General features: G+C 43.9%; 3 protein-coding genes and 1 non-coding gene across 8 annotated transcripts; 2 read left to right on the plus strand and 2 right to left on the minus strand.

The window, feature by feature from the left end:
- Positions 1-2,042: 2,042 nt before the first annotated feature.
- On the plus strand, positions 2,043-2,124 carry trnas-uga (transfer RNA serine (anticodon UGA)). The gene has a single exon. It is a non-coding gene; the product is annotated as a tRNA-Ser (tRNA).
- A 314-nt stretch (positions 2,125-2,438) lies between these two features.
- c1h4orf54 (chromosome 1 C4orf54 homolog) lies at positions 2,439-9,145 on the minus strand. 3 transcript variants are annotated; one of them, XM_088393062.1, is made up of 2 exons: positions 9,006-9,145; positions 2,439-7,441 (listed from the first exon to the last, which is right to left on the minus strand). In XM_088393062.1, the coding sequence occupies exon 2, from the start codon at positions 7,354-7,356 to the stop codon at positions 3,673-3,675; it is 3,684 nt and encodes a 1,227-aa protein (XP_088249188.1). In that variant the 5' UTR covers positions 7,357-7,441; positions 9,006-9,145; the 3' UTR covers positions 2,439-3,672. The 3 variants fall into 3 exon arrangements, with proteins under 3 accessions (XP_088249188.1, XP_088249197.1, XP_088249205.1); XM_088393071.1 differs by lacking the exon at positions 9,006-9,145 and having other exon boundaries at positions 2,439-2,857; positions 3,666-7,879; XM_088393079.1 differs by lacking the exon at positions 9,006-9,145 and having other exon boundaries at positions 2,439-2,860; positions 3,666-7,879.
- A 1,111-nt stretch (positions 9,146-10,256) lies between these two features.
- LOC148403566 (solute carrier family 2, facilitated glucose transporter member 4-like) lies at positions 10,257-15,324 on the plus strand. Its single transcript, XM_088375517.1, has 11 exons — positions 10,257-10,595; positions 11,568-11,663; positions 11,884-12,044; positions 12,449-12,573; positions 12,654-12,769; positions 12,844-13,006; positions 13,261-13,448; positions 13,513-13,617; positions 13,726-13,827; positions 13,901-14,104; positions 14,272-15,324. Exons 1-11 carry the CDS (start codon positions 10,563-10,565, stop codon positions 14,482-14,484), a joined length of 1,506 nt encoding a protein of 501 aa, XP_088231643.1. The 5' UTR covers positions 10,257-10,562; the 3' UTR covers positions 14,485-15,324.
- Positions 15,071-18,070, minus strand: LOC148403567 (Y-box-binding protein 2-A-like). 3 transcript variants are annotated; one of them, XM_088375549.1, is made up of 10 exons: positions 17,872-18,070; positions 17,073-17,136; positions 16,967-17,000; positions 16,812-16,901; positions 16,484-16,702; positions 16,275-16,354; positions 16,010-16,196; positions 15,825-15,938; positions 15,690-15,766; positions 15,071-15,582 (listed from the first exon to the last, which is right to left on the minus strand). In XM_088375549.1, exons 1-9 carry the CDS (start codon positions 17,954-17,956, stop codon positions 15,728-15,730), a joined length of 912 nt encoding a protein of 303 aa, XP_088231675.1. In that variant the 5' UTR covers positions 17,957-18,070; the 3' UTR covers positions 15,071-15,582; positions 15,690-15,727. The 3 variants fall into 3 exon arrangements, with proteins under 3 accessions (XP_088231675.1, XP_088231665.1, XP_088231656.1); XM_088375539.1 differs by having other exon boundaries at positions 15,690-15,763; positions 16,275-16,357; positions 17,872-18,064; XM_088375530.1 differs by having other exon boundaries at positions 16,275-16,357; positions 17,872-18,064.
- Positions 18,071-18,600: the final 530 nt, after the last annotated feature.

Below are 18,600 nucleotides of genomic sequence, written 5' to 3' on the forward strand. Positions count from 1 at the left end.
TACGCATTTCCAAGTATTTGACATTCCAAAAAAACATTGCGGGGTTTTTTTTCCCAAGAAAGTTTATGGTGCAGAAAATACTCCTTATATTTTTTTTAACAAAGAAATAGATTTTTTGATCCAATTAATTCTGAATGGCTCACTGAACTGAAGTTTTGTGTTCCTCTTGGGTCATGGAAAAATTGGAATTTCCATCAGTTTTTTTTTCCAGCTGCGGCTGGACTAGTCTCGTCATTTATCAACTCAGATCAAAGTTGACTTGAATGTAGTGTCTGAATGTAGGGTGTGCGTGACTGTGTGCATTACAAGTTTTTTTTTTTTAATCATACATAAGTCAAGAATGTTCTTTTCTTTCCCTTATGATCTTTTGACCGCTCCTTAAAGTCAACAGGCACTGCGGTTCCCAACCCAATCACCTCAACTTTCTTTAAGTGCCTTATTCTTGCTGCTTCCCAATGTGGTACCAGCAACACAATAACATTTAGTGTCTCCAAGGGAGTGACTCATAGGGTAATCCCACACATTTTCTTGCGATAAAAAGCACCTTTATCAACCATGAATGGACTTTCGGCATCAAGTGATAACCTCTTCGTAAACAGGAATCGGGCAAAACTACTGTAATAGTGTTACACGAGTACCACACTTTTACGGTAATGAGGATAAGAAGAATGTGAATTTTAAAAAAATAGCAATTTATGTTGAAATTAGGGTGGATGATTGAAGAGCTGTAGAATCAAGTGAAAGAGGAAATGAACATTGTTTTATGTTCAAAAGTATTAAATGGGAGACTTAAAAGGAAAATAATTATAGTACTTATAGAATGACAATTGCTCAAATGAGTGTGACTGATGAACTACGCATTTAGGAATACTGAAATGTTGGAATATGAGCCAATAAAATGTTACCACATTTTAATTCTTTCAATTTTCAAAAGAACAAGGTTGGGGTTAGGGCAATTTTTAGGAATTATTAATCTGTGACAATTAAGAGACAAATCTTTGGTGTAAAATCAGAAGTTGTTACAAATCTGGAGATAGAATTTTATAAATACAATTTTTTATTTTTAAAAAGTGTGTATTAAAAGTAGCAGCAGTTTATTGACCCACCTTCTAAATGTATGTATACTTATTTGTTTATTGGCGCGTGAATGTGATGAACATATTGAACAAAAACTAAGGGAAACTATGTATATAGTTTTTTGCTTATTTTTCAAATTTGTCCACGCGGACATGCCGTAGTGTCTTACGACAGGCGACCAATTTGCGCATGCGCAGAAGAGCTTTTGGCGAAGTCTTGCGGCATTGCCCAACAAGAACATTAACTAGTCAACTTACTAATAATGTAAATAAGCACAACTGTGATGTCATTAGTTTACCTTCTTCCTTTCTTGCTGGCCGTCGTCGCATAAATATGCACCAGAGGCAGTTCACCTTAATCATGTTCTCTTCAATAAATGTCCCACTCCCGGTGGTTACTTGCGTTTCTCGCCGCTTCAGATGCGTTAAAATGCAGCTTGGTTTTGTCAATTAGTCACCATTACACACGTAAAACGTGACTGAATGTAAACTTGAAATATACAGTATGGTCCTGATTTGTGTGTTATAAACGTAAGTAACACGGGCGCCGAAAAGCGCGGAAGAATATGTGATGAACATAATAGTTTACAACAGGCACGTTAAGGGGCAACCTTGATGCCACTCCGGAGGTTCCGGGTAACGACAACAAATCAATTTTCATGCATTCACTGTTCAATCGTGTCTTAAAAGGTTTCTTATGCAGATATTTTATAAAAAATAAAAAAAAATCCATTGACTTATCACACGCGAGTGAAAGCCTTTCGACTTTCGTCGTCTTAACGAAAATCCCTCGTGGGTGGGCTGACATCTGGCGGACAAAAAGAGGCACGACTGTGGATTGGAATTTCGTACTACAAAAAGAATATAGAATATACATTTTTTTTTACCTCGTAGAATACTGTCCGAAGTGATTTACGCAAGACCTTGTTGTATTAGATAAAGCATGTGTAGACCCGATGAATGGCAGCTGCGATGGCCGAGTGGTTAAGGCGTTGGACTTGAAATCCAATGGGATCTTCCCGCGCAGGTTCGAACCCTGCTCGCAGCGTCAACCAATTTTTTTCTTGCGTGGAATACTTAGATTTTGGTAAGATTAAAACTAATTTAAATAATAAATCAACTCTACATACTCTCCCTTTCATTACAGATGTATATATAATCTAATTAATATATCTGACTATATTAATTAAGTATTATTGTTTAATGATTAACATAAACTCTATAATAATGTAATATATGTATATAATATCATAAAGATAAATAAAGTTATATCTAATCTAATCTGTCATACTTTTTACGATGAGTCAGACAGCTAAATGGCTACGTTGAAATAACTGACTTACACACTGAATTAAAAGGAAAGAGGGGGAGAAAAAAACATTTATTGAAGTGCTTTTCCAGATCAATTGCCAATGTGCAAATATGAGTTGAGAAAACAAAATATGTATTTGACTTGCAATATTTCCTTCACATTTTTTCCCTTTCAACATCACCGTTCTCAAACCACCCTAGCTTGCCTTACCATCAAAATTAAAACAAAATCTTCCTCTTTCCACCTACATTTCCCTTTCCACATGTTACATATAGAATACATATGAGGCAGCATATGCATATGAACATATCATTTAACCCGGATCCATTTGCAGCGTCACCCTGTAAAAACAATAATAGTAATATAAAATACAAGTTACTATACATTCATTCCTATAAAAAGATGTGACATTGAAACTAAAGCAGTCCAATCCAGAAGTGTAAAATGGCGGCCACACACGTCTTCCAGCCTGCTTGGAAAACACAAGCAAAAACAAGTCAAGCGCTGTAAACAAAAGGACTTAACGAAGTGAGCAACCTACCCACCTTCATGCGCAATTTACCTTTTGAGGTGTCAAACTCTTTTTTTTTTTTTTTTTATGAATAACTAGTTTTGAAATCAGAGACGAGTAAAAACTGTTCAAATAGTTTAAAAAGATGAATGGCAGCAAAAATTGCTAGAAATATCACAATTCTTTAAAAAAAGTGAAGACAATTTGCAATTTTAGTCATGACGATGCAAAATTTGTGCTTTCTACCTTCTTGGCGTTAGCAACTTGCTTACTTCTACACCAGGCCTACATAACTACCTACCTAACCAATGTTTCAGGATATGTTTGGCCCAAATAAAAATAACATTCTGCCCCTCTCTATGCAGGTCTGACAAGAAAGGGCAGCTCCCACGTCACATGCTGTGTTTATATAATTGGTGTTGATCGGAAGCTGTGAGAATTTGACTTGTCACTCTCGCTGTCTCCTATAAAAAGCCCGCTGAACCTGCCGCAACCCGCCTAAGCGGCTTCTTGACATTCAGCAGCAGCTGAAGGCAGCCCAGTTGGTCTAAGGCTGCCCTTGGGTCCTCCCGCCTCTGTCACGCTTTCTTTCTGGCTTACTTATCTAACTACCCATCAACATGTTTACATGCCTACCAACCAACTCTGCTACCTTGCAACTTAATCAAATTTAGGATACTCGCTTAGGGTTTCTCAGGAAGTGTATTATAAATGAATGTGGCCCTTTTTGTAGACTCAAATTGATATGACTAGGGGGGGGGCTCACCTCCTTTTCACCTATGCTCAACCACAAAGCTCATGGTGGTGCCGTCAAACGAGGGCGGGGCAATGATCCGCGGACCCTGCTGCGACGTGATGCTGATGACCGGCTGCTTGCCACCGAGGATGCCTTGCTGTGGTCTGGCGATGCTGACCACGTTCGGTGTCATGGAAGTGGCATTTCCAGTAGTCATGTAGGATGGCGTCTCCATGTACATACCCTCGGCCTGGTGGGGTGGCGCCTTCTCCCCGCTGTCCATCAGCACCTGCGGTTGCACCAGCGTCCGAGTCGAAATCACGGGGGGCGACGTCATGAAACCGGGGTAGATCATGTAGGTGTGTCCGTACGCGGCAGCACCCAGGGCCAAAGGGGAAATTGGCATGGAAAGGGGGGTCATGGGAGGTTGGGGCATTGGAACCTCCACATACTGGCCCGTTTCTGGGTCAAAGAGGCGTCGGGTGGAGGGTTGAACCGGGGTGTCTACCAGGTAGTAGTTTCCACTGGTGGGATCCAGGAGCATCTTCCTCTGTGTGGTCTGGAATGGATCTAGCACAGGTGCAGGCGTGATGGCAGGGGAGATACAGTATACCTGGGGCTGATTTGAGGACATACCCGGTGGCATGGAGTGAAAAACAGTCGCTGGGGGGACATCGGTCGGGTGGGTTGCCATAGCAGTGTTGGAGCTTCTCTGCGACTGCTCTTCCTGACCTTTAGTGCCTGATGCCGGGAGGTGCAAGGGAAGACAAGTAGGGCGGGACTGGCCGCTAAACACGGACAAGCCTTCTTTACTGCCGCTGGCCTGAGACTTGACCGGAATGGTCAGGTAGTTCTCATAGTCAGAGCTCTGCTCCGTGGCCAGAATTTCTTTTGACTCGCCGCATGTCTTTGTCGGACAGACTTTCAAGGACGTGGGTAATTTTGCCGACTTGGGGGCAAAGGTTTTAGTGTTGTAAGACACAGGCGTGGCATTGTTGGGCTGCAGAGTCTTCGCGGTAAGACCCATGGTGATGCCAGCAGACGCCTTGAGGCTGGGATTGACACTCGCGGCCACCAACCTGGCTTTAAGGGCATCGTCTTGGTCGCCAGTCGTCCTTAGCCAGCTCTCAACTGTTGGCGGCGTCTTGTTCAAGTTAGAATCCTTTCTTGCTATGTTCTCCACCACTGAGCCTCTCAGTGCTTCCTCCTCACTGTTCTCCTCACTTGCAATCAATGAGAGAACATGGCTGTCCATCAGGGGCCGTGGCTGGTTTTTCCTTTTCCATTCATTTTTGTCAAACACATAAAGCTGCTCCATTGTTTTCACTGCTGCCTGGAGCTTTTTCAAAGCCACCTGGTTTGACATTTGTTGCTTATCAGTGACCTCAAACATTTGTTCTTTCTTCGAAGCCAATGTGCTTTCCATTCTTAAACTCATCTCCTCCGAGGGATGTTCTATGATCCGCGGGGACACTTTCCCTGTCACTCTTTGCATTGACAAACTTTGATTGCCCTCTGGAGACGACGTATCTTCAGATAAGTCACCTTTGCTGCTGTTTGTATTTACTGACTGGCATTTTATCACAATGGGGGAAACAGATGTAGGATACCGACGGTCTTGGTGGCTGTCGGCGGTGGCGAAATCGGATTTATGATCTAATGAAACAAAGTGATAGGAGCTTTTAACCAATTTACGGACATCTCTAACTTGGTGTATGGGCGTCTGAAGCTTCCCTTTTCCATCTCGGATGTCCCGAATCATAAAATGAGGCACTTTATCCGAGGACTCACCCTTCAAACCTGCAGCCAGGACCCCCTGGCCTTTGGAGTCATCGGTCTTGATGGAATTGGCCGTGTGACAGGTCTGGAGATTAATTTTAATTTCTGGGGATTTGGATGCTGCGACACCCACACGGGACTCCGGTATGTTTAAAGTGTGGTCGGATCCAAGCTGGGACGCCTTATCCAGCTCCCCGCCACTGGCCACACGTTGGATGTTTGGCACAAACAAATGTGACATTTTAGTCAGTTTGCCTCCTCCGCTCGGTGAGTAGCGAACCCCCATTCCCTCAGGGGTTGGCGTCTCTTCTGGGGTTTTATGGTTTTTATGATCCTGTGGAAACTCTAGCTGCTCATTCCTCCAGCTTCTGAAGGCGCTATTTTGGCTCCGAAGCAAAGCCCCTTTGGACGCTTCCATTGCACCCCTTATAGCATCCATTGCTTTCGCCGGCGCCTCCGACGGAGTGTCTCGCACCAGAGAGTCCCGTCTCGAGCCGCAATCCATACTGTCAGACAAGTCCTCTGCGCTGTCAGAGTTGCTCTCAGAGGGTTTGGAGCTCTGTCTTTGCAGTCCTTTGCCCCTGTGGCAGTCCCCCTTGTGGTGGGGCTCCCTCACCTCCCCCCTTTCCATCCGGCGCTCTTGCTCAAACTGCATCTTTTTGGAAAGCACATTCTGAATGACGCTGGACGCGAAGATGGCTTTCTTGTGAGTGTCCTCCATGCTTTTCGACTTAGCAGTGGCTCCTCTGCCCCTGCCTCCTTGCAAACTGTTAACGGTAATCTCATCCGTGGAATGTGATCCCGCTCCCGTGGGGTTTGGAGCGACGTTAGCGCGTCTTTCTCCGGTGGACATTCCCGATTTTACGTTGCAGCGAAAATTCAGGGTTTCTGTGAGGTGTATCACCCCGTTGTGTCCTTGACCAAAATTCTTCATTAGTTCGATTTTCTTAGTGGACGACGCACTTTGATGAGCTTCATTTCCATTCAGCTGCTCGGTAAAGTCACTGTTACTTCCCCCCCTTTCAGCTGTTGATTGGGAAACAAGACTCTGGCTCACGTTGGAGTACTTCAGGTCAACAAAAGTGGACCATCTGTTGATCCCACGCTCTGATGTGGAAGACTCACTGGTTGAAGTGCTGAAGTTGATGGCATCCAAGTAAGGATAAGCCAGGCTCTTGAAGGCTTTGGCCGTCAAGTTGCGCACCTCCTTGTCAGCGTCATCGAGCTCGCTGGAAGCACAACTGGAATACTCAGCGCTTTCCTTTGCGCTCAATTTGCCGCCCGGTGCCGGAATGAGACCCTTCGCCCTATCACGCAGCCCCTCAATGTTCCCATCCACTCCCCCCGCTGCCGAGGGGCTCGTATCTCTGGCGTCTTTGGCATGATAAACAGTATTTTCTTGGATCGGGTCATTTATAGCCCGGGAAGTGGTTTTGATTGACAGGTGGACCTGTCCGCCACCCTGGCCACAAGCGCCAAACTGTGAGGACGGATCGCTTTCGTGCAGACGAGTAATTGCAGCCTCACCCTCCCTCTTCATCATCAGTACTCCATTGCAGTCAAACGAGGCGTAATCCACAAAGAACACCTGCTGGCCATCCTCCGCGTCCCACGTGGACGAGGAGGAGGAACCGGCACCCGGGTCCGAGTCTCCGTCGTGGCCGTCGGACAGCTCCGAGAGCCGGATGGCGTGCGTGGTGATGTAATGCGACTCATCCTCGGTTAGCACGGTCACGTCGTCCTCGTCCTCGTACTCGTCGGAATCCGTTTCAATCCCCAAATCGGACATTTGTTGACCCACGTCTTCAAGCTCCTGCTTCCAAGGGTCAAACTCGCTCGACTTCCCGTCGGAATCTACAATTTGAAGGAGATCTGTCACCTCCCGGAGGGTCGGGGGCTGCGGCGGCGGAGGAGTCACCGCGTGGCTTCGCTCAGTCTTCATAGCTTCAGCGCAGAGAGTAAGAGCACCACGGGGTGCTGCTGCTGCAGACGATGTGGCGCACTAAACACCCCCTACTCCATTCCAGCTGACACGGAAGAGTATAAAAAGGGGGCGAGACATTATTAACCCCTGTCTGGGCCACATGATACTCTAAGATGTGAACCAATCAGAGGCCTTCCTCAAAATTAACTCATCCGTCCACGTTGTTCTCAAGCACTACAGGCAAAATCTGACTAAATTAATCACTCCTTTGTCAACAGGAACATATGCGGGGGGTGACATCATGAATGCCGCGAGTGCGTCGGCCTTTTCCGGGGATACGTCGCTCATTTATAACGCGACATCTGTCCCGTAAATGAAAGCGAGTCCAACCACGATGCTGCAGTTTACTGAGGCACTAAGTTGTGAAACTCATCTGTGTGTTTAGGAATCTACTATGCCCTGATGGCCAAGGGGCTCTTTGGGTTACTACCAGAAGATAGTCCCGAAGTCCGAACAAATACCATTGGTGTCAAGGAAGTTTGTTCAAGTCAGACCTCTCATTGTGTAGAAGCTAATTTAGCTGAGTTGTTAGTGCAAGTTACAGAGAGTCTACAGGTGGGCTCTCACTTTTTCAGTGTTAGTAGGACGTCTTTATTCCCCACAAATAGTCGAGGTTTACCAAATGGTGAAATTAGACGGACGGGATTCTACCATTTGCATTCTGTGAGAAGGGGGGAACATTTCCATTTCAGTTAAACATGGAAAAACAAGTTTTAGGTACAGTATGTTAGCTAATTTTTAGGATTACGGTGAATGAGAAAGCAAAATGGGACTACCATTTGCATTCTCGGGGGAAAAATATTTACACTGCCATTTAAAAATTATTGGAAAGGTTTGACACCAGACATGATATTAAACGGATGGGACTCTACCATTTGAATTCTAGGGTGGGGGTTTCTGTTTACATACACAGGTGCTATATTTGGCACAGTATCGGAGTGTAACTACAAGACTTGAGAGGATACTGTTTCTTTTGGAGACCACATTATAAAATGGTGGCCGAAAATAGATATTCATGTAGAAGTAAAAACATTATTACTATAATCATACTGTATAGGTTTTTACATAATTTATGTATGTACTCATTAAAATCATGTCAAGTAAGTAAGAAAATTAATGTTTACAAGCCCTTTAAGAGGAGAGGAAGTGAGCTTGCTCCTCTTGATTTATTTTACAGCTGTCACTTAGCATTGGCATTAGCATCCAAGTGCATGTGAGGTGGTTGAGGGGGTAATAAAATGTCAGCTTTCACAGCATTACCGGGATCTCGTTAAGTAGAAGAGTACAAAAAATAAATGACATTGTAGCTTTGAACTAAAATGGCTGACTTTGTGTTGTCGCTAAGCCAAAACATTCTAAGCACCCGATAATTGGACAAATCCAAAAGACCATCAAGAACAATACAGTAAGGTCGCCATTTTGGCTCAAATAAATAGATAAGAACAATTAAAAAAAAAAATTATGACAAGTAATATTTGTTAATTATTAATTTACTTTTTCTTAATACAACCTCAGCTATGAATCTGTGGGTTTAATAATAAAATTTGGCTCTTGAGGACAGATACACCTCCAACACATCAAGCAATATATTATTCCATTTTACATACCATTCGTGCAGAACCACAAGCACCACACAAAGTTCATCGGCAGTCGACGCGCAGCACCTGCCGGTGGATCATGTGACTCTATTTAACCGCAACATGATTTTAAACAAAAAAACACACCCAAGTGTCAAATAAGGGGCCGGATATGGTTGATCGGTACCACACTAGCCACAGCAGATATTTTCAGGAGAATGCCTTCCAATGTGGACCGATGACAGTCATGTGACTTGCGAATGTCACGTGGTTTCAGCACGCATGCTGTATTGATAACAAAACATGGCGATATCAATTAATTACGAAATATATTTGATTCATTTCCATATGCTTATAATATATATCAAATATGTTCATTATTTTTCCATTGCTTTACCAAACAAAATCCAAACAACGCGAAGAACAAAAAAGAATATTTGGTTTTTCTTAATATTACCATGTTTATCGTGTGCGTTACTGGACAAATACACCAGATTATGGGAGATAGACATCATCACTTCTTGAAATAAAAATAAAACCAAATGTGTTTTTATGTTGTTTGGATGTTGTTCGAAGAAGTTGAGAGAACATTGATATCTCGAATATATATGTATACTGTACATCAGGGATGGTCAACCGGTGATCCGCGGTCCGTGGTCAGGTGGACCGCGAAATTGGAAATGGAAAATGATTTGACATTTTTAAAAATGAAATGTATTTATTATTCAGATTTGATTTGTTTTCCAGGTAATTTTGTGAATCATTTACCCATCCAAATGATGTCAAATGTAGCTGAGATTTCCAAAATACACATACAGATGCAAATAAATTGCCTGTATAAGTCTATCCTCCTTTGGTGCAAAATAAAATAATATTTTGCCGAAGCAGTGGTCCCCGAGTTGCTTCTTGATTTTAGTGGTGGTCCCTTGGACTAAACCAGTTGAAAACCCCTGCTGTACATTATCCATTTCAAAACAGTATTGATCTACTCTATGACATCAGAACAACAGGATAATCACATTTGGTTTTACAGAGATGCGTACCTTATCAATGAACCAATAGGTCTCTGTACCATAAAACTCATGCCCAAATTTAGGACCCACCTGTTCTCCTGCAGCTTTGTTGTGTGTTGGTGGTGGGGTGGATGGGGGGGGGGGGGGGTTCAACCTTTCGGTATGTACCCTAAAATAGATATCCATGTATGGGTTGTGGGCAGTACAGACAATGGCAATGAGAGGATCGGAGACGAGCCCCTCTTTCATAAAAGCTTTTAATGGAAGGGCTGGAAAGCTCGCTTTGCTTTTTTGACCTTCTTCAAGCTTCAACCACCCCCCAATCTTCGTCAATCCCAGCACCAACAACCACCCCTCCCCCCCTCTACTTTGGATAGAGGCGTGCACGTGGTTGTGCTTGGTGTCACTTTACAGGCCAGCCGTGGACAGCGGACAGTGTTGCTGAAAGGCAGGACGGGCCGTGTTTGCCTTTTGGATCGGATCGTGTTTTGTCTCCAAGCTTGAAGTCCAAGAGGGGAGCTGCCGGGCGTGCTCTCTCTCTGGTGGAGCTTGACGGACGAAGCTGCCAAAAGTCATGCCGGCCGGCTTTCAGCAATTGGGAGGAGAGGTCAGTGGCCTCGGGAGGTGCGCTCGCTGGGGTTTCGGACGAGCGGCCGATCATCATGGAGATGAAAGGCTTTTAGAGTGTCTTTGTTGAAAAAGTCCAGCCTCCGGAAGCAAAACACTTAAGGTTTGGTTCTGTGGTTTGACCTTGAGGTCACCTCGCTTGACTGCTTCCTGCACAAACAATGTCAACTATCTATGCTGTCTCCGCTAAATTATTATAATTTAGTTAAAATTGTTTTCCTCGTAGAAAATATCAGTCAAGTTTGATTTTGATATGATTGATTATAAATATTTATACTGCTTATAATTTTGGGTGGAAGTATTCTTTTTTTTTATTTAAAAATATGACTGTTATTTTTGTTAAAAAAAGTATATATAATTTTAATACAAAATATCAGTTACCCTGCAGTATATATTTTTAAATTGATTATCATAACACATTTTGTGAAAAACATACACCATTTAGAGAGATGTTATTGAACCTTAGTGGTGTGTACTTTAATTTGCTCATAAAAAACAATGTGATAATGACCATAAAAGCTTTTAAATATTTAGTTAGTTGAAAATGCTAGAACTACTTTACAATTTAATATTTTTCTCAAATTTTCCAATATTTATTTTCATATTTATAAATATAAACCCGTTAAACTATAGTAATAATTAACATTTAAACCATGTCTACATTTTGTTTTAATTCATATTGTAAAATCATGTGTGAATTATGGAAAATATATTTGGGTATTTTTTCATACAATGGAATCCTATTGTCTGAAAAAGTACATTTCTTTTATCATTGTTGTTGTCATTATTATTATTATATTTTTGACTTTGTGGGCAGTCCCATTTATTCAAAACATAACATAAGAGGTGCCATGTCTGTCACCGTGGAAACAGGTGCCTGTATTGTAGCCAGATGGGAATATCTGGGTTATATTTATATATGTCAACATTAGCGCGTGTGTGCGTGTTGCAGACGGTGACTGGAACCCTCGCCCTATCAGTGTTCACTGCTGTCCTGGGATCTTTAGAGTTTGGATACAACATTGGCGTCATCAATGCACCTCAGCAGGTATGAGCGAGAGCACCCCTTCCTGACATTCGGCCGTTCATCAATTGAAGTGAAACCTCGTGGTTGTTACAGTGAGTCACGTGCCCTGTTTCACCTTGAACGTCACGGAAACACCAGCTGACAAGCAAAACCAAAATAGGGGCCCAGATATTTACTGTTGAACACAAGCATTGGCACGGAGGGAGTGCGGGCTCCTGACTTGATGTTGTCATGTGCTCAGATCATCGAGAGGGACTACAATGCCACATGGGTGCATCGCTACGGGCAAGCCATCCCACCGGGGACCCTCACGTCCCTGTGGTCTTTGTCGGTGGCCATCTTTTCCATCGGAGGCATGCTCTCCTCCTTCTGCGTTGGCTTTGTTTCTGAGTGGCTAGGCAGGTAAAGGAACGCGACATGGAACTTAACCGGCCACCACAGGCGTGACTCCTGTGTGATGTAATTTCACAGAGGGAGGGCTGCGCCACTGTAGGAGTGCTCACAGATTACTTCAATCATAGCCAATCAAGGCAGCTCTGTTCATATGGAGCAAACTAGTCTTAACATGGTGGACACACATCTGCGTCGTTAAGTGTGCCCACTTGAAGATAGCCAAAAATCTAAATCTGCTGACATTTACATCATAACGCCAGTTAGCTGCATTAAAAAAATAATTGGAACGCCGAAGCGGACATTTTAAAATCTTTTTTTGTAAGTTAATATGAATTAATCAGTAATGGGTTATTTTAGAAAACTTTTATGTGGACGAAGCGCAATTTTGATAAATCCAATGTGCCTGTTTGCAGGAGAAAAGCCATGCTCGTCAACAACGTGCTGGCCTTCCTGGGTGGGAGCCTGATGGGCCTATCCAAGCTGTGTCGCTCCTTCGAAATGATGATTATCGGACGCTTCGTGATCGGCGCCTACAGCGGTCAGCGCCCGCCCTGATGTGCTTTGCTTCTCCTGCCACCACCGCATTTGACGCCACATGTTTTATTTTTTCGCCTCTAGGGCTGGCGTCCGGGTTGACCCCCATGTACGTGGGCGAGATTGCGCCCACCGGTCTGCGCGGGGCACTGGGCACTCTGCACCAGTTGGGCATTGTGACGGGGATTCTCCTGGCGCAGGTGAGATGGCTGATGATTTTTCCAAAGAAGGACATTCGTGGAACAGTCACTGATTTCACGGCGCCTCCTTTCAGATTCTGGGCTTGGAGCAACTGCTGGGAAGTGAGGAGCTGTGGCCCGTCTTGATGGGGCTGACAGTGCTGCCAACTGTCCTCCAGATGGCGCTGCTTCCTTTCTGTCCCGAAAGCCCACGCTTCCTCTACATCGTCCGATGTCAGGAGCACCACGCCAAGAGAGGTGAGCCACGATCAAGGTTCCACTCCATCTTCCTACTAGTGTTGCTCCTCTTCTTCTGCATCTTCCTTCTATTCTTTCATCTCTTCATCACCATCCTCTCCCTGTATCTTTCTTCATCTTCCCTTTTTTTTCTCTGATTCTCCTTTTCTTCCACCTCATTGTCTTGTTCTCCTTCCTGCTCATCTCTGTTAGTAAACAAACACACGTGGTTGACCAGTAGGAGCTGAAGTAACGTTCCTGTGTCGGGTTTGCAGGCCTGAGGAGGTTGACGGGCCGCCAGGAGGTTGGCGACCTGTTGGCGGAGATGAAGGAGGAGAAGAGGAGGATGGACATGGAGCGGAAGGTGTCTATCCCGGAGTTGTTCCGCTCGCAGCTGCATCGCCAGCCGATAGTCATTTCCATCCTGCTGCAGCTCTCCCAGCAGCTCTCCGGGATCAACGCGGTAAGGCGTCAACGGCACGTGAACAAAATCAACCCTGTGATGTTTTTCGCCCACTTCCGTGCAGATTTTCTACTACTCCACCAGCATCTTCACCAAGGCCGGAGTCCAAAGTCCAGTGTACGCCACCATTGGAGCCGGAGTTGTGAACTGCGCTTTCACCGTGGTCTCGGTCAGTTGAAAGCAAACATAACCTTAGTTTCATTTATGTTGGATACATTTGCAAAGACCTGAAAAGAAAAAACATTGTGTAAAATTCAGTGTAAATTTTTTTTGACAGCTCTTCCTAGTTGAGCGGACGGGCCGGAGGACGCTCCACATGCTGGGATTGGGCGGCATGTGCGTCTGCGCTGTGATCATGACCGTAGCTCTCGCCTTATTGGTCAGTTTGCCACCCCAGCATTCCAATCCATCCGGAACCACGTCCTAACACTTCTCCTTCCCACTCCTCATAGGAAGCTGTCCCGGCCATGAGCTACGTCAGCATGTTATCCATCTTCGGTTTCGTGGCCTTCTTCGAGGTGGGTCCGGGTCCGATCCCTTGGTTCTTTGTCGCCGAGCTGTTCTCGCAGGGTCCCAGGCCGGCCGCCATGGCTGTGGCGGGATGCTCAAACTGGACTGCTAATTTCATTATTGGCATGAGCTTCCAGTATATTGCTGTGAGTACAAAAAAAAAAAAAAAATCATGATCCAAAGCATACCACGTCACACAATTATAAAAAAAAAAAAAAGGCTTCATGGTCCAAAAATATAACATGTCCATTCAAACCATACAGATGGTATGATTTGGATCGTGAACTGTTCAATTAATTGTCCCCGCCCACAGGAGCTGTGCGGCCCATATGTGTTCCTGATCTTTGCCGCGCTGCTGCTCTTTTTCCTCATCTATACCTTCTTCCGCGTGCCCGAGACGCGGGGCAAAACCTTCGACCAGATTTCCGCCAACTTTCACCACGCCTCGGCCGACGCTATGATGGACATGGAGCTCAACAAGACCGGCACGGAACTGGACTACTTGGGGGACGAGAGCATTAATTGAGAACTGGACATTTTTCATTTCTTTGCCAGGGTTTTTGTTCTGTTTATAATCTGTGTGTAGTGTTTTGAAAAAAGTATTTTAACAATTATTTCCAGGAAATACGCATTACACATACTTCTAATTCCACTCACTGGAATTTTTGCACTTTAATGATACTTCAGAATTTTTCAAAAATAAGTTTTGAGACATCTCAAAAGTTTCATCCAGTTTTAACTCTTAATTATAAAAGTGACTTGTCAGCACGAGGGGAAAAAGTTTGATAAAGCCTGAAAAGGTACAAGAACTGTCAGATTACAAAAAAAAAAAGCCTTTTTGTGGTAGCGTGCAGGCAAATTCCTGGCAGTCATACAAATCAGTCTTAGCCATTTGACCCAATGGCCACTACCAGATATGAAATTTAGCCAAATGCACATCCTTGTTAAAAACATCGGCTGAATTTTGGATTCTTTTCATACTAATAGGAAATGTAGTATTCCAGCAATACCTCTTGTGTCGATATAAATGAATTTATTTGAAAGTGTGACATTTGTGTACATTTGCTGTCCTCATAATGTAAACAGAAATGACAATGAAGCGGACTAAGCTGTCAGAATTGCAAACATGGTTTTATTCACATTGACTTTCACATTGCACATTATCCCCTCCATGATGAAAAAAAAAATTCATTAGTAAAACAAAGTCTTTTCATTAATAATTCCCCCTCAAACGAGGATAACGAAGGGAGGCTTTAAGAATTGTCAGGTGGTAACTAATCCCAGCCCCGTAATGCACCTGCTTTCTTCTCCCCTCTTTAACTAAATTAAAAAGTTAAATAAAAATCAAGGCTAGTTCCTGAAGTAACTACTTGATGCATCATTTTAAAGAAAATAGATTTTTTTTTTTTTTTTTAAATTGGAACATGCATTTTTTTTTTTATCCATTTCCCTTTTTAATGCCCCTTTTAAAGATGAAAATACACGTCCTTTCTTTGCCTATGAAGTAAGGTGAGGGCGGGGCAGCGGTGTTTCGAGGGGGTGACGCAGGTTGAGGGGGGGGGCGCGGGGTGCAAGGAGGGGAGACATGCGTTCTCAAATGGGGCCAGTCCTTCAACCCGTGGATCTTTCAAAAACAGTTGGGGAAATGTGTTAGTCAGCAATAATTTGCTGAGGCTATTGAAGTGTGTAGCATGATGGACCTGGACAAAAAAAAAAAAAAAAAAATCCCACCTTGTCCCGAGGGTCCCTCGACTGTCCACTCCTAAGTGTCACTCCGTCGGTGCCGGTACATTTGTGTCGGCGTCCTGCTGCAAGTCAAAAAGTAGTCACCCTCAATAATGGCCGGTGGTTTACTTTACGTCTCACCTCTGGTGATTTGGGCGAGCTCTTTTGGGATCCCTTTGGAGATTTAGCTTTCACGTCTTCCTTGGCTGTCTGGGGAGGGGTGCCGGGTTCCGAGGCAGACTTCTCAGTACCGTTCTGCGGCGGAGCGGAAGCTCAATTCCCGTAAGCACCCAACAAAACGCGGCATTTACTCGACGCCAGCTCACTTTGGAGACCGAGGACTCAGAGTTCCTCTGCCGGCGGCGTCTGGACTGACGCTGCTGCTTCTGGACCTCGGCGGCATCTGTGTTGTTTTCTGACGACTCGGTTTGCTCCTCGTGTGCACTCGCCTGTTGTTGCTGCTTCTGGTCTTCTTCCTTGGGCTGCGCCGAAGTAGTTCGTGGACGGAATGGTCTGGAAGCGGCGAGATAAAAAAAATGCATCAATAATCAAAGCGCCAGAAAAAAATAAAACACAAACATGCCACGTTACCGTCGGTATGGTCGCCAGAACCGACGTCGTGGTGGTCTTTGTGTTTCATCTCCTGAGGTTTTTGGCTCACCAGGTTCAACCTGCTAATGGTTACCAGGTACCAAATAAATACTTTATGAAAATGCAGACATGCTAACTCGATATGATGATTAGCACTAAACAAACAAGACTAAGAAACTTAGTCAAGCAATTTCCGGTCAACATTTTACATTTTGCTGTGGATGCGGTCGCCGAGGTCTAGGGCGCTGCTGTTGGGGTTTGCCATCGTCGACGCGTCCCTCCTCGTCGCCGTCGGGGGGCTGACCGTCTGCTGGTTTGTCGGCAACACGTGGGAAGAACCGCCGCCGGAAGCGCCGCTTGTTGGGCGCGTAGCGGCTACCCTTCACCGGCACCCCGCCGGGACCCGTCACGTTAGCTGCTTCTGAACCCTAAGGAAGGAAGACGCAAAAATAAATAAAATATATATAATGGGTAGATATATATATATATATTTTTTTTTTTTAAATATCAATAATTTTTTGGGGGGCTAGAGCTTACCTTGATAGCCTCGATCACATCAAACTCGACCACCTCGCCGTCGCCAACACTCCGGAGGAACTTCCTCGGGTTGTTTTTCTTGATTGCAGTCTGAGAAAAGACAACAAGCATCACCGAAAGACGTCGGCCGACACCGAACGTTCACCTCGTTTTACCTGATGAACAAACACATCTTCCTTGGTATCATTTCTGAGGAAAAAATAACAAATCACCATCAACCTCCATTTATGATATTGCTCATGAGTCACAAAAGAAACATGCCTGTTTATGAAGCCGTATCCGTTGCGTACATTGAACCACTTCACTGTCCCTTGTACCAAGGTGGCTGAAACAATTTAAGCATTGGATTAAAAGCAGTCACCAAAATCTACACACAAAACTAATAATGTTAACAACTAGCACGGTAGCAGAGATTTTACTTGGGAATGACCCATTGATTGAGATGTGTGTACAAGACAATCATTAACAGCAAGACTTTGAAGTCAAGTGCACAGCAGGTCACTGGGAAGGGCCACAATGTCATAAAAAGAAAAGAAAAAGCATTATGCCATCCATTTGAAAAAAATGTTTAAAATGAATCTCTGTACTAATCATTCAATACAATCCAGTCAGTGGTTCTCACTTTGACTTTAAACATCTTCATGCTGTTCACATTTTGACATCTTGAGACCAAGAGGACTCTCACAATCATCAACAGCACAAGTAGCCTCAAAGATTGGTCATAACAGCCAAGTGGACATATTTAAGAAATTTTCACAGATCCTATTGAGCTTTTTTTCCTCTTCCATTGATTTCACTAAGTAGCTTTGACATAATCATAATAAATCTTATCCAAGTTCTAAATTTAAAAAAGCTAAATAAGCAGTACTTGCGTATTTACACACAATTTAATTTAACTGGTGAATTACACGGTAAAAAAAATTGCACTTGAGCATTCAACATGGCACAGCAAGTACCCCCCAAAATGCACATGACAATAGGACTACAAAAATGGCTATGCAGGTGAGCTCACTCACGCCGTGATTAGTCAATCAACAAACACACACGCGCGCAGATTCACCTAAAACTTTCCTCTCCACTTGTGGCTTGTCTTCCACAGTGGTCAAAGGTGGAGCGCTCTGCGCATCAATGTCGGCGTCGGTCATACTGCTGTTTGCTGAAATTGCCCGCCGTGACTCCTCGGTCTGATGCCGCGGTTAGCGCCCCGACCGAAAATACTCGGGACGCTATTTCACCTGCTGAGGTTTTTATCCAGGCGTAGCCCGGGCCACCTGGTGGAAGTCGCTTCCTGATTGGTGGAACGAGTGCAAGGGCGGGATTTTGTTTGATAGCCGGCGGAAGTGCACATCATCTTTTTTTTTTTCTCCCCTTCGTTTTGATTGCCCGAATCAACAACACCCATGTTTCAAAAGAAGCAATCTAAAATAAAAATTATGAATAAATCTTTAGAGGTTTGGCACAATGGGACATGGCGTGGTCATTTCTTAAACCAAGTATTAGCCTACAACTTTTCTCGCTAAAAATAAAATTAGGATTTTTCATACGTTGCCACATTTTTAAAATGTTGATTTACAACTTTATTCTCATAACAGTATGACTTTTATTGCAAACAATTATTGGTTATTAATTAATTCATGAACAAGTTTATTGTCATCATTTTTTGTTGTCCAAAATACCAACGCTCTGAACATTAACACTTCTATTCCATATGTAATAAAAACTTTATTCTTGCAGTTCTATTCTCATAAAAATTGCGTTATATTCTTGAAACTCATAAAGTATTTTTCTA

This window comes from Syngnathus floridae, chromosome 1 (genome assembly GCF_059516105.1).
Source record: "Syngnathus floridae isolate MCC-2025c chromosome 1, RoL_Sflo_1.0, whole genome shotgun sequence".
NCBI lineage: Eukaryota > Metazoa > Chordata > Actinopteri > Syngnathiformes > Syngnathidae > Syngnathus > Syngnathus floridae.

Excerpts from the sequence above, each read along its gene's own strand:
- c1h4orf54 (XM_088393062.1), bottom strand. The coding sequence starts at position 7,356 with ATGAAGACTGAGCGAAGCCACGCGGTGACTCCTCCGCCGCCGCAGCCC.
- LOC148403566 (XM_088375517.1), top strand. The coding sequence starts at position 10,563 with ATGCCGGCCGGCTTTCAGCAATTGGGAGGAGAG. Across the intron at positions 12,574-12,653 it reads CGTGATCGGCGCCTACAGCG|GGCTGGCGTCCGGGTTGACC; the intron begins GTCAGCGCCCGC and ends TTTCGCCTCTAG. Across the intron at positions 13,828-13,900 it reads CCGTAGCTCTCGCCTTATTG|GAAGCTGTCCCGGCCATGAG; the intron begins GTCAGTTTGCCA and ends CACTCCTCATAG.
- LOC148403567 (XM_088375530.1), bottom strand. The coding sequence starts at position 17,956 with ATGACCGACGCCGACATTGATGCGCAGAGCGCTCCACCTTTGACCACT. Across the intron at positions 16,902-16,966 it reads AAGATGTGTTTGTTCATCAG|ACTGCAATCAAGAAAAACAA; the intron begins GTAAAACGAGGT and ends GTCTTTTCTCAG. Across the intron at positions 16,197-16,274 it reads TTCTGGCGACCATACCGACG|ACCATTCCGTCCACGAACTA; the intron begins GTAACGTGGCAT and ends CGCCGCTTCCAG.